General features: G+C 37.8%; 1 protein-coding gene across 1 annotated transcript in view; it reads left to right on the top strand.

Moving 5' to 3' along the window:
• Positions 1-12,094, top strand: part of TOP2B (DNA topoisomerase II beta) — a 62,673-nt gene that overhangs the window by 7,994 nt on the left and 42,585 nt on the right. The window contains exon 2 of the mRNA XM_032180616.1: positions 6,340-6,513. Within this exon, the coding sequence (XP_032036507.1) occupies positions 6,340-6,513 (174 nt within the window). The remainder of the gene's footprint in view (positions 1-6,339; positions 6,514-12,094) is intronic.

Raw genomic sequence — 12,094 nt, 5'->3', positions numbered from 1 at the left:
ACTGTATGGAGAAGCAGGGAAGGAGAGAAAAGTTTTCATTTTTGGCAGTGGTTAACTGTTGTTTTCTGTAACAGGGAAATCTGACCATCCTCAAGGCATTCTATGAAACATCACAAAAAGCATTGATGTAATACACTGTTTCGAGTCCAAATTGTTCAAACCAGGAGTTTAAATTCCTCTTTCCTATTTTTCTTTTTAAAGTATACAAACTTGTTAGTAGGCTAGAGCGAGACTGGTTCTGGGTGACTTTGCTGGGAACTCTTTTTTCTTTATCTTTGGGGAATGCGATAGAGATTTAGTTCATGCCACCAACAGTAAGCAGTGGTCTATGCAAATTTGCTATGCTGACAGGGAACTGTTACTTTTGTGTGTTTTCATCTTGGGAGGAGAGCCAAACCATTTGTTAAACACAGCAGGAAAGTGGTTTCATTTGAAACTCCCTCGTTTTGTTTTCATGGTGGGAGGTATTCTCAGTCAGTTTTCTTTGGGAAAACTGCAAAATGTTGGGGTACCAATGTGTTCCTCCTGTCTTTTTATAAGACAAGAGGAGGCCATTACAGTCTAATATATTACACTGGGCTACAGCCAAGTGTAAGTTATCCATAGAGCCACCTACTAATTAACATATTACACCTATAGCTTTTTGAGGTGTAGCATCTTTTCAGAGGAGGTAGGGTTTTTTGAAGTGTAAGTGCCAGAAAATCTACCGCATTCCTGGATTCCATTACTTAATTAACCTCCCTAGGTTTTACAGCTTAATTACACTCAAAAGCTACTGTCTTGTCCCACTAAATGTGCTTACCCTATGCTTTATTTAAGGAAATGTAGGACAAGCCATGTGCTTTTCTAAAGTCTCATGTCCCAGGGCTGCATTTATGTTTCAGGAAAACGATCTTTGCAAGTGCATGTAATAGTTTTAGATTAAGGCAGAATAGACAAAACCCGGGTGAAGATGACTTCACATCCTGATGTCTCTTCTCTGTTCATCTACAACTATTCTTGAGTTTTCCTACTTAAGTATTTAATACTGTGCTAAGATTAGCACAATGAGAACTTTCTTTCAAAATGGAGTAAATGTTATTATTTTATTTGTCTCAATCTAATCTCACTTTTTTTTTTGTTTGCCCAGAGCACAGCATTAAGGACAAATGTCCAAAAGACAAAAATGAAAGCATGAGCACTGCATCAATCTCAACTTGTGTGTTAGGTTAATGTGGAGAAGAAAGAATGACTGGGCAGACTAAAGAAATGCAGCATGGACAAAGTACTTGTCTTCTAGTCTTTTTTTTTTTTCTTTGTTTAGGAATAACAGATAATACTTTGGAAGAGAAGACAGTGGCTAGTACAGAACTAAGTCTGCGCAAGTGAGGAAAGATTAACCACTTTTAGGGTTTTTCAAATTCATATTTTTTTTTTCAACAGTGGGAAATCCAGCTACTTTAAAAACCTAAGCCTTTAAATAAAGTAAGGAAAGTAAAGGTGTGTGTTCCATTATGGCAACATCGAAACTGGTGATGAAACTGTACCCTTCTTTGTTTCAGCCTTACATTTTCTTCTCTATTTAGATAAGAATAGCTTTTCTCTGGGTTTGCCAAACTGTCCAGTTCAAACGTGTCCGGTGATTTAGCGTGTTGAAGTACAACTGTTGCAGCACAAGTAACCAAACTCAGCATGGTGACTCAACAGGATTTCAAAACAGAGGAAGACCACGTGAACCAGTTTTCATTAAAAAAATAAAAGTCTGCGATGTCTTGTGTGCTCTGTTATGAGCAGAGACAAAGGGGACTGCAAGAAAAATATTGCAAAATGTGAAGATACATGTAGAAGATGCAAAATCCAAGCAGATGAGCTCTGAAGTTGACTGTAGACAGTGAAAGTTTTGTAGTTAAATTGTAGCCTGTTAGAGGCTGCTTGGGCTCTTACTCTTGAGGTCAGAAAAGGAAAAGTGTGGATATAGCTTTCAAATGCTATTAGGTAAGTTTATACAAAACCAAAACAGGAACATCTACAATCATTAAAATCATACAGGAGAAAGCAGTTACCATAACAAAACATGCTTATGTTTTCCTATCACACATACACCATTGCTTGATGTAGTCAACTGACCAGCAAGTGCTCTTAATTGAGAACTGTTACTTTTTTTTCCCTGTAGAGTTACCACTGTCCTGTGTTCAAGAGTCTAAGATGCTGGCTACATCTGAGGTCACAGTATAGGCGTGCAGTTACACTTTATAAAGAAGGATGCACAGTGCATTTGGTTATCACATTCTGAACTACATAACCATGGTCATCTTGCTGGCTGACGTGTTTGTGGCTATGTATCCTCACGGCCAGCCTGGAGGGTAGCTGAAAGACTCAAGGATCTCTAAAGTCTTGCATTGGGCAAGGATGTTGAAGAAGTTGAACACTGTCAAAGGAAAAAAAAAAAAAAGTAAAAATTGGCCACATTAAGATTGCAAATCAGACCCTAAAAATTGGGTAACCAATTAATTATTATTTTTAAGTAAGCTGACTTACTGTGAAGCTAGAAGACTTAAGCCCCATGTGATGCTTGGTTAATTCTCTTTGGGGTGTTTCTCATAAAACAACAGCTGGGGCTGTTTTGAGAAGTGTTATTGGAGCTCCAACAATGTGAAGATCTCCCATACAGGACAGAATACAAAAGACTTCTTGAGACAATTCCAAAATATACTGGCAAGATTGTCAGTTTAACTACACTGCAGTTTGGTGCTTGCTCAACTTAAAAATAAATAAAAAGATTGGCTCTGCACGCTTGCATCTTAAGTAACAGAAGCTCAGCAGATGAAAGCATTTTTATTTTTTTTTAGAGGAAAACATAATGGGAAGGCTGTGAGGGATATTTGTGTCCACAGATCTGTGTCATGAATTTGGTGATCAAGATTTTTGGGAGGAGGTGGGGAACTTCTAAACATCATCTGTATTCTGCAAGTACCCATTCAAGATAAATCCGGAGTTGGTCTTCTGTTTCAGAGCACAGCATAGCTTAAAAGGCCCGGTATGGAAACTTGCATTTCTGCAGACTTCTGACACTGGCATCACTGCATAAAAGAGTTATTTTATGTCTTGAATACTTCTTGGCTTTTGTGTGCTTGTCTTTCAATAGTGTGCATGTTAAATATTTTAAATCCTGAGTATTTATAACATGAGTATTTTTTGCATACATAAGATGTACTATAATTGGAGGAATGTACAAATAAAATCTGTCCTGTTCTCTGAAAATATCAGTTGTATCTAAATGGAGCACACTGAAAAAGTGGCTGCAGTGTCTTAGTAAAAATTGTATGATTAAAGTTTTGTAAAACGACTTTGTTTTTATAATGATTGTTGACCAGAAAGAAAAAAAAAAAGTTATGATGGTCTTTTTTTTTTTTCCTCCTCTTGAACCATACGTAATTGGGTTCTAACTACTGCGTTACAGAAGGTAACAGACATCTTACTACTGCTGAGTTAAAGCAAGCTCCCTGTTCCTCAGGAAGTGCCGCTGGTGGGGGATTAGTCCTTTTAGGCAGCAGTTTGGTTAGGTGTGACCTCTATCCTCTGTCAATGTGACAACCACCTGGCAGTAGCATCTCACTGGAAGTGCTCTACGGCTTTCTAACTGCTAAGTGGGACAGGTTGTCCATAAGATTTCTGCAAGTTCTCTGTAAGGCTTTCAGCGGAGTACAGAAATGCATTTCCTAGTTTTGTGTTTAAGCCTAGGGCTTGTAGGCATCCCTTTCCAATCATTCCCTTTTGTAATAAATACAACCTAGAGGTGTAAAAAAAAAAAAAAAAAAAAAAAAAAAAAAAAAAAAAAAAACCTTGAAGCCTAAGAATTGGGAGCAAACAGAAGAGTTCCATTTGAACAAGATCCTATAGTCTTTCATACCTATAAATCTTTTGCTCTCTTTATGAATTGCATTTCCCCTCTTCAACTCATACTTCAATTGAGAAATGCTTCCATTGTTTCTTCCAGGATCTTGGTTTTGTTAATGTTGACTGAAGCAAGAAAGGCAATTCATTATTTTCTTCTGTTAATTACTGGTCCCTTCAGACCATGTGAACATAATAAAAAAGTGCTAACAGGGCTATGGAACCAGTAAGTGAGCTAAGGATGGATGGCTCCCATGAAATATGACATCTTTTCTCAGAAGACTGATAAATTAAAACAAAGGTGATCATAAAATACAGCCAGTATGGTCAAAAAGAAAGAAAAATATGTAGTGAAGCTCAGTGGAAGCCTCACAGAACTACTTTAATGAAGTAGAGTTCACATTGCAACTACTGGCAATGCTTGTGTTGTAGGAATTCTTGCTCCTCTTCTTCCACGTGTCATTTAAATGTATCTGTACATTAAATCCTCTTCCCGCCTGCCTTCCAGATCTGTGTTGAATCTTTTTAGCATGGTGGTGGGAGGGGTGTCACAGTTAAAGACCAAACTGACTTGGATACCAAAACACTTTAATCCACACGTGCCTGACGTTTTGCAAGTTACACAACTTTCACGTTTGGTGATGTGCTCTGGAGCATGTTGTGCTCCAGAGAAAAAGTAGTGAGAGTTGGTGTTGTGGTTCCAACCCTGCTGTGTGTAGTTGTGGTGCAGGCTTGTGGGGTCCCCTGGGTTCTTTCCCCCATAATTCTGGATGCTGGCAGTTACTGGATCGGGGTAGAATACTCAATTCTTGTTTGGGTTCACTCAGGGCCTAACAATTGCTCTGTGTCATCACTGCTGCTCACAGTCTGCTTCTCTCAAAGGTTCTTGAAGTATGTATTTAATAGTGTTACCATGAACTATAAAAGTTTGATTTCTAAGTCTGCAAGAGAAAGGTAATTTCCCCTGTTCTGATTGGAATTAAATGCTTTATTCTTATTCTTGCTAAGAGGAAAAAAGCCTCCAAGCTTAAATAACAAAAGATGAAGAATAATTGGAATATACTACAGGGAGAATTGTCCTCATTAAATGTATGTTACAGGTTGGTGCTTGGCCTTTGTGCTGAAGTTGTTAGTGAGTTCAGTATGCTTTTCTTCTTGTGTTCCTGGTTCCTATATGCTTGAATGCTTTCTTTGCTTTTACTGCTATCTGAGGCTGCAACAAGGGCTAAATTGAGAGAGAACTGATGATGTCTTCTTCTGGCGGAGAAGTTTCCATGGTTGCTGGTTAATCCAGCATTGGGGTTTAGCCTTTATGTACTTCTTCAGAGACTTACCAGGAACAGCAACACGGGAGCGTAACGTTTAGTTGAGCAGCAAGTAGCTTTTGTCGTCATCATTTGTCTATTGATGGTTTTTACTGCATATGTAACACCTGCCCCGAAGTTGGTTAATGCCGCGTAAAAGGAGGCTATTTCAGCTATTAGGCAGGTGGAAACAGAATTTCCAGCATTATGTGTGCTAGCCAGGCAAACACATCATGTGAGTTCAAATGACATTCATTGATGTTTTTAAGAGAATTCAGATTTGCAGACAAGAATGTGTACTTTAAAATGCTGTATCTGGTCTCTTGGTGGATATGCTCTTACTGTCTGAGAACAGGGCTTCTCTACATTTGGTTACTCTGATTTTAACTTTCTTCATTTGGTGTGGTTTTATTTCAATACAAAGATATATTTATCAGGAAAAAACAGCTGAAAGATGCATCAAATCATTAAACTCCTTGTGTCCTCCTTCCAAAAGTGGATTCATTTTCTGTAGCACTGCTTGCTCTCACAGTCAAGCTATCTGTCATCATCTCCAGCCACATTAGGCAGGAATTCAGTTTGTATTCCGGCAGTAACCTGTGTGATTCTCTGTTCTGTCCTTGGCTTACTTCATCATCAAGCATTCCAAACTGGGATTCTATCAGGTTTAATTACTTCGGTTATATAGAATATAAATTATAGAAGGTGAGAAGTGAGAAACCGTACTGGAGGCACTGTATTTCTTAAGCCCCTGGAATGAGTTCTCCAAACAAAAATGTGAAAGAGTAGTTTTACTGTCATTGTTCAAAACAGTATTTAGTGGTTTGGATTCAAATGCTTAAGCATAAAATGGGTGTTGTAATTTTTTTGGGGTGCTAACTTGAAGAAGTGTCTGTCTTTTTGTCACACAGTATTTTGTCACACTTAGTAAGTCAGAGAAGTTAGAAAATGTACCAATTTGTTAAGAAACTGTCTCATAATCTATTGAATTATTTCTGTTGAGAGGATAGTTTGATCTTAATACACCCAGAACCTTAACATTTAAATTGCGTGACAGGTCTTGATTGTATTTTAAATCTCTGTCAGGCTTCGTTTATAACTAGAGTGTGACAAGTTGAATAAATCAGGTTGATTGTTGGTGTCTCTTTTTTTTTTTTTTTAGACATTATTTGATAATCAAATCAGTGCTGCAAAAAAGGAAGAATCAGAAAGCATTAATAAAAATGACACTTCAAAGAAGATGTCTGTTGAGAGAGTTTATCAGAAAAAGACTCAGCTTGAGCACATCCTCCTCCGTCCAGACACCTACATCGGATCAGTTGAACCATTAACTCAGGTAAGTTCCATTAAGTTCACCATCTCATTTTTTTTGTGTTAATGAGGAAATGACTCTTTTAGTAAATAAATAGGCTAATCTGTATTCTAAATTGTCATGCTATGAACTGTAGTTGTGTTTATGCATGAATGTGTAAGATTCATAGAATCGTGGAATGGTTTGGGTTGGAAGAGAACTTGGAAAACCATCCAGTTCCAACCCCCTGCCATGGGCAGGGACACCTCCCATCACACCAGGTTGCCCAAAGCCCCATCCAGCCTGGCCTTGAACACCTCCAGGGTTGGGGCATCCACAGCTTCTCTGGGCAGCCTGTGCCAGTGCCTCACTGCCCTCATAGTAAAGAATTTCCTGATGTCCAATCTAAATCTACCCTCTTTCATTTTAAAACCTTTGCCCCTGTAAAAAGTCTCTCTCTCTCTCTCTTTCTTATCAGTCCCCTTTAAGTACTGAAAGGCTGCAATAAGGTCTCCCCGGCGCCTTCTCTTCTCCAGGCTGAACAACCCCAGCTCTTTTAGCCTTTCTTTGTAGAAGTGTTCTATCCCTCTGATAATTTTTGTGGCCCTGGGAGGGGTCAGGAGATGACTTTCTAAAGCAATGCTTGGTTCACTTGAAAAAATATATGCTGGAAAAAAATGTTTAAGTTCAGTCAAAACATAAATACACGCTTACGTATATATTTGTGTGTGTTTACAAATACACATATGCACACAAATATGTGTACACATTTGTAAGTAGCATTTGCTGTAGCTCCAAAATGCTTTGTTCTGTTTGTTTAGTTAGGGAACTGAGAATTTAAGCCCCCTGCTGGCTCTTTTTTCAGCTGTTCTTGTGAAGTTGCATTTTTTTTTTTTTTTGAGAATTCACTGTCTATACTGTTAGAACTTACTTTGAAGCAGAAAAGAATAGATTTTCACTATAAAAGTCCTTGTGGGTTCAGCTGTAATTTTTACCAAACTTACGTTTCTGCTTTTGTCCTCATATGACAGCAGTGATCACATTGGAAGAGTAACGTTCCTGAACTAAGTAGATAAGAGCAGATCCAACACAGTAGCAGCAGATTTTCCACTTTTCTGTGGGTGACAGTAATCTGGATTGGCCACATAACAACTGTCTCCTAAGCAAACAGTTGCATTTTGTAAGGAGAAATTTCAGCATGTGGAAACTTCTGACTGGATATATTGGAAACCAGGTTCCCACTGCCTTGCATGCTCCTCCAGAGCTGTGTGCCAGCTGCTCCAGAATTCAGAGCTTTCCTTGGAGGAGAAAATCACACGCATTTTAAACTCCCTACACTGTAGTATCAGTGGATTCTTTTTGTATAATTGTAGGCAGTATGTTCTTATATACTTAATTGTTTTCTAATTCTTGGCTGGAGTATTCTTCGAAGGATGAAGGAGGACAGCTAGAAAGAGCAAATCTCTGAAGTGTTGCTCTCTGGATTACCAGTATAAATCAAAGTGTTACTGAAGTGGGTTGTTAGCTTAGAGGAACAGCTCTTTTTTCAACAGGAAAAAACTGTCTGTAATTCTGTTCCATGATGAATTTTTTAGAATTTGTCTGTAAGAGATTAAACTATGTAATTGTAGAGCACTTCAAATCATTCAGTCCTCCTGAGACTTCTGGAAAAAATTACAGGCTCCTGACTCCTGCTGTATCTATTATTGTAACAAAAATAAGTTTTTCAGAAAGAGGTTTTTCCTTTGTGTCCTGCAAGGTGCAGCATGGTATTGTAGGGGGTTCCATTACAAATATAATCGTGACTAGAAATTTCAGCTTTTGTCATCATTTTGGTTTCGACAGCTCCCACTCACTTGTGGTAGCATTTAAAAAAAAAAAGAATGGAACAAAATGGGTTTCACTGAAAATAGTCTTTGGTGCTTAAAATACAACAAAAGTTTGTCTGCTTGCAGGATCCATAGGGACGATATGGGCATGAAATAACTGGACTTAAGAACAAATCTAAACATGAATTCCATCAGACTTAGAAAAAAAAAAAAAGTGTAACAAGGAACACAGGTTCTTTCTAATATCCCAAGTTTGTTTTTATTATGGTGGCCTCTCTGTAATGAAGACCCTTTTGTACTGGGTACTGTACAAATACACCCTCAGAAATGGCAAGGCTAACTAAATGGCACATAGCTAAAAATGCAGGGCCAAAATAAGTTACTTGAGCTCATGCATGAGGTCAGAGGCAGAACTAGCTCTCAGGTCTTGTTCCACCTACATCCATAGGTATATGCAATTCTTCTTTTCTTCGTGAAAGTTTAATTACTTCCAACGTAAGAAATATCTTACAGAATAATTTTATAGCCATCAGAATCATCCTTTATTTTTCCATCTTCACCCACACCCAACTACGAGAACTGAGTAAAAATATCTTAAACACAATTTTGGGCAGAACTTTTCCATTAAACCTGATGGATTTTGGTCATACATTCTCTTGATACAAAACATTCTTTTTCTACTATAGACCATTTGCATCTAGAAAAAAAAAAGTCTTAAGAATATATGAAAAATGATCAGAATCTCCATCACACCTTTTTTGTTCTTTGGGTAATATACCACACTATATGTGGTATTACCAGATTGCAGTCATGTATTTCACAAATATCATCCTGATTTTGCAAACCATGATTCTGGTTTCACCTTGTTCAAGAAATAGGATAGGAGCTGCAGCATCTGCTGTTACCAGAAAAGTCTGTGAAAGTGTCTTTCAGTCCATCCAGCGCCAAGGCTCACAAGAAGACATTACAAGCACTATTTGCACAATTGTAATGAGTCTTCCCTTCCACCAAATGTAGGAGGTCTTTTTATCTAAAAACTACTTTTTTAAAGTAGTTCTATCTAAAACTACTTTTTATCATAAGTAGTTCACACTGGAACTGGGAGACATCACCTAAATACAAATTTAAAAGGCTATTTTTAATTACAATCATGCAGAATATCTGTTTGCTTAGAAGGCAAGTAAAAACTTAGTGTTGGACTGTTATCAGTACACATAACAGTGAGTGTGATCAACTGCATGAGTTGTTGCTTCAAATCGATTAATAGTTGATGTTGCAATGGTATTTTATCAAAATAAGCAGTTGAGGCATTCTACTAGTATCTGGACTTCCCCATGAGCTTTCCAAATGTCAGTCTTTGTGTTTGTATGAACAGCTAGAATTCTTTGCTCTGAAGTTTTCTGTGTTGTTCCAACACGTATACACACAAGCCGCATACGCCAATCATTTTTTTCAAATCACTGTTTCAGAAGCTGAGTTAGACAGCATCATGCAAGTGTGTGGTAGTTCAGTGGAAATGATGGCAATCGACACATAAATCTCTAGATAATGAACAGATCTTAACATTACAACAACCATGAGCTTTTGACTCTGAAGTTATGTAAGCTACCTGACGTTGGGTGTTCAGCTGAAATAGTCACAGATAGTCCTGTATTTGAACACAGTTGATACTATTTCAACTGTCATATGTGCCACCTGGGATTCACACACATTTCACATTAAAAAAGGAGCTTATTTTACTGATTTCGTGGCTGAAAAGACACTCTTCAGTGAAAGCTCTCACTCATGAAGAATTCAGCATAGGTTGGTGCTGTTTTGATACAGGGAAAGCTGAAATGAATCCAAAAGGTATGAGAACTAAGATCAACTCTTCTAATCTGCATGTTCTTTTTTTTTCACATGCAAGTAATGTTTAATGAAGTTAGTCACGGCTTTGGCCATGTGGCAGTTTCTGGAATATGTGGACTCTTGCTACTAGTGCTGTGATGCTTCCCCAGTAAGGTGCTTGGAGATAGTATGAAGGAAATTAACCAGCTGAAATAGCCTATAGCCTTTTAGTAAAAAAGAAAGTGACAGGAAAAGAAACACTTCAGCTTTTATTCAATTGAATTTGCTAATTATCATAATCAGATAACCCTACCCCATTACTGTAATGTGTTTTAGTGTGGGTTTGCGTGAGATTTAGCACTAACACCAACCCCAAGAATAGCGATGGTGTGATTTGCTGAACTTCAACAGAGACATACAATCTTTAGAAAAAAAGGGCAATGCTACACCTATATTGTGCTTAGACCCTTTGCTGAGATCTGAGGCCCTTTGTGCTAAGTGCTGCAGAAACAAAGACCAGAAAGTATCGTCTCCTTTGAAGATTTGAGGAGCTAAACCACGATAGAGAGGAAGGACAAGTAGAAAAAGAATGAATCAAGCAGTTATATTCAAGAACAGTCAGGCTTCTTAGGGCTTTTTTTTTTTTCTTTAATGTAATGGTAGGATTGTTAAATAGGGTGAGAGGAGTGTCCAAGATAACAAAAGTAAAATTGAAAAGAAGGTTGCAGAGGACCTAAAGCTGGCAGAGAATTTGTATTTAGTGAGGTGGCATAACTGCTGTGCCTCAAACTGATGGCCCTTGTAACTTCTTATTGAGTTGATTACCAACCTGACAGAAGACTAATGCAGCAGAAAGGAGTGTTTTGGGGGATGGTTTTAGGAGCTGAATTGACTCATTAGTTAAGGGATTAGATGAGCAGCAGGTCCATTCTGCTGTGCATAGGGTAGCTTAGGACCAAGAACCAAAAAGTGGGTAGTGAGGAGCAGTGGAAAGGAGGCTACCATTACAGGAATCTCAGGTTATCACTGGACTTCACCCTGCAAACAGGGTGAAGAAGGAAAGAAAGCCTGTTGGGAGAGTTTTGATGGCAAGTTGTATAATCTTCTAATTACTTCTAATATTTCTAAATTGAAGGGTTTGGGCATGGAAATGATATATATTTAGGTTACCAGAGGACCTCTGAATAGTGGCCAGTAAAGGGTGATGAATGCAGAGCTGGATAGAATCATTTATTGTATTTCTCAGATGTGCCTCCTCCCACTGTCCATGGTTGAAGGAAGTGAACCCTGAGAAACCATCCTTGACAGTTTAATAGTATGATATATTAAAAAAAAATGTTGTCAAATAGTTTTATGAGGTACTACAAAAATTATTACCTTCCTTGGATTTCTCCTCTGGGAGAGCTTTAACATTTCTTAAAAGCAATTACGAAATGTGAAAGCTGGAGAGAGTACATTGGAGTATTTGTCTTTGTTGCTACAACTCCTCCTGCTTTCTGATTCTTGGAGTCGCTTGTACAATAGTCTGAATAATAAACCATTGGACAGATCAGGATGTCTGTATGTCTGCTTATTCTGCAGTTAATTGTTTGTATTTGCATTGCTACATAGAGATTTCAGTTAGGATCCATGTGGGATACAGGTGAATTAAATCAGAATTAAATATATTTTAATATTGCAGGAGCATCTGGAATAATGCATCTAGTAGGTAAACCTCAATCTTTAAATTGCTATTTGAGTTACACCTATGAGCTCCATGGAAAAGGAAGGATTACAGTAGTGGTATGGTACATGAAAACTATGGGAAGGATTAAAGATCAAGATGTTGCTTTGCTAAGATCTTTAGTTCTGTGAACTCAAAATCAAATGGCAGAATTACACTATAACAACTTTATGTTAAAATGTGACTGATGTCTAGATTCAAAAGAAAAGAAGAGGAAATAAATCTGATTAAGAAATTAAGAATAAAG

Source organism: Aythya fuligula, chromosome 2, assembly GCF_009819795.1.
Source record: "Aythya fuligula isolate bAytFul2 chromosome 2, bAytFul2.pri, whole genome shotgun sequence".
Classification (NCBI taxonomy): domain Eukaryota; kingdom Metazoa; phylum Chordata; class Aves; order Anseriformes; family Anatidae; genus Aythya; species Aythya fuligula.
The sequence above is the reverse complement of the archived record's forward strand: the minus strand, read 5'-3'. Positions and strand labels throughout refer to the sequence as shown.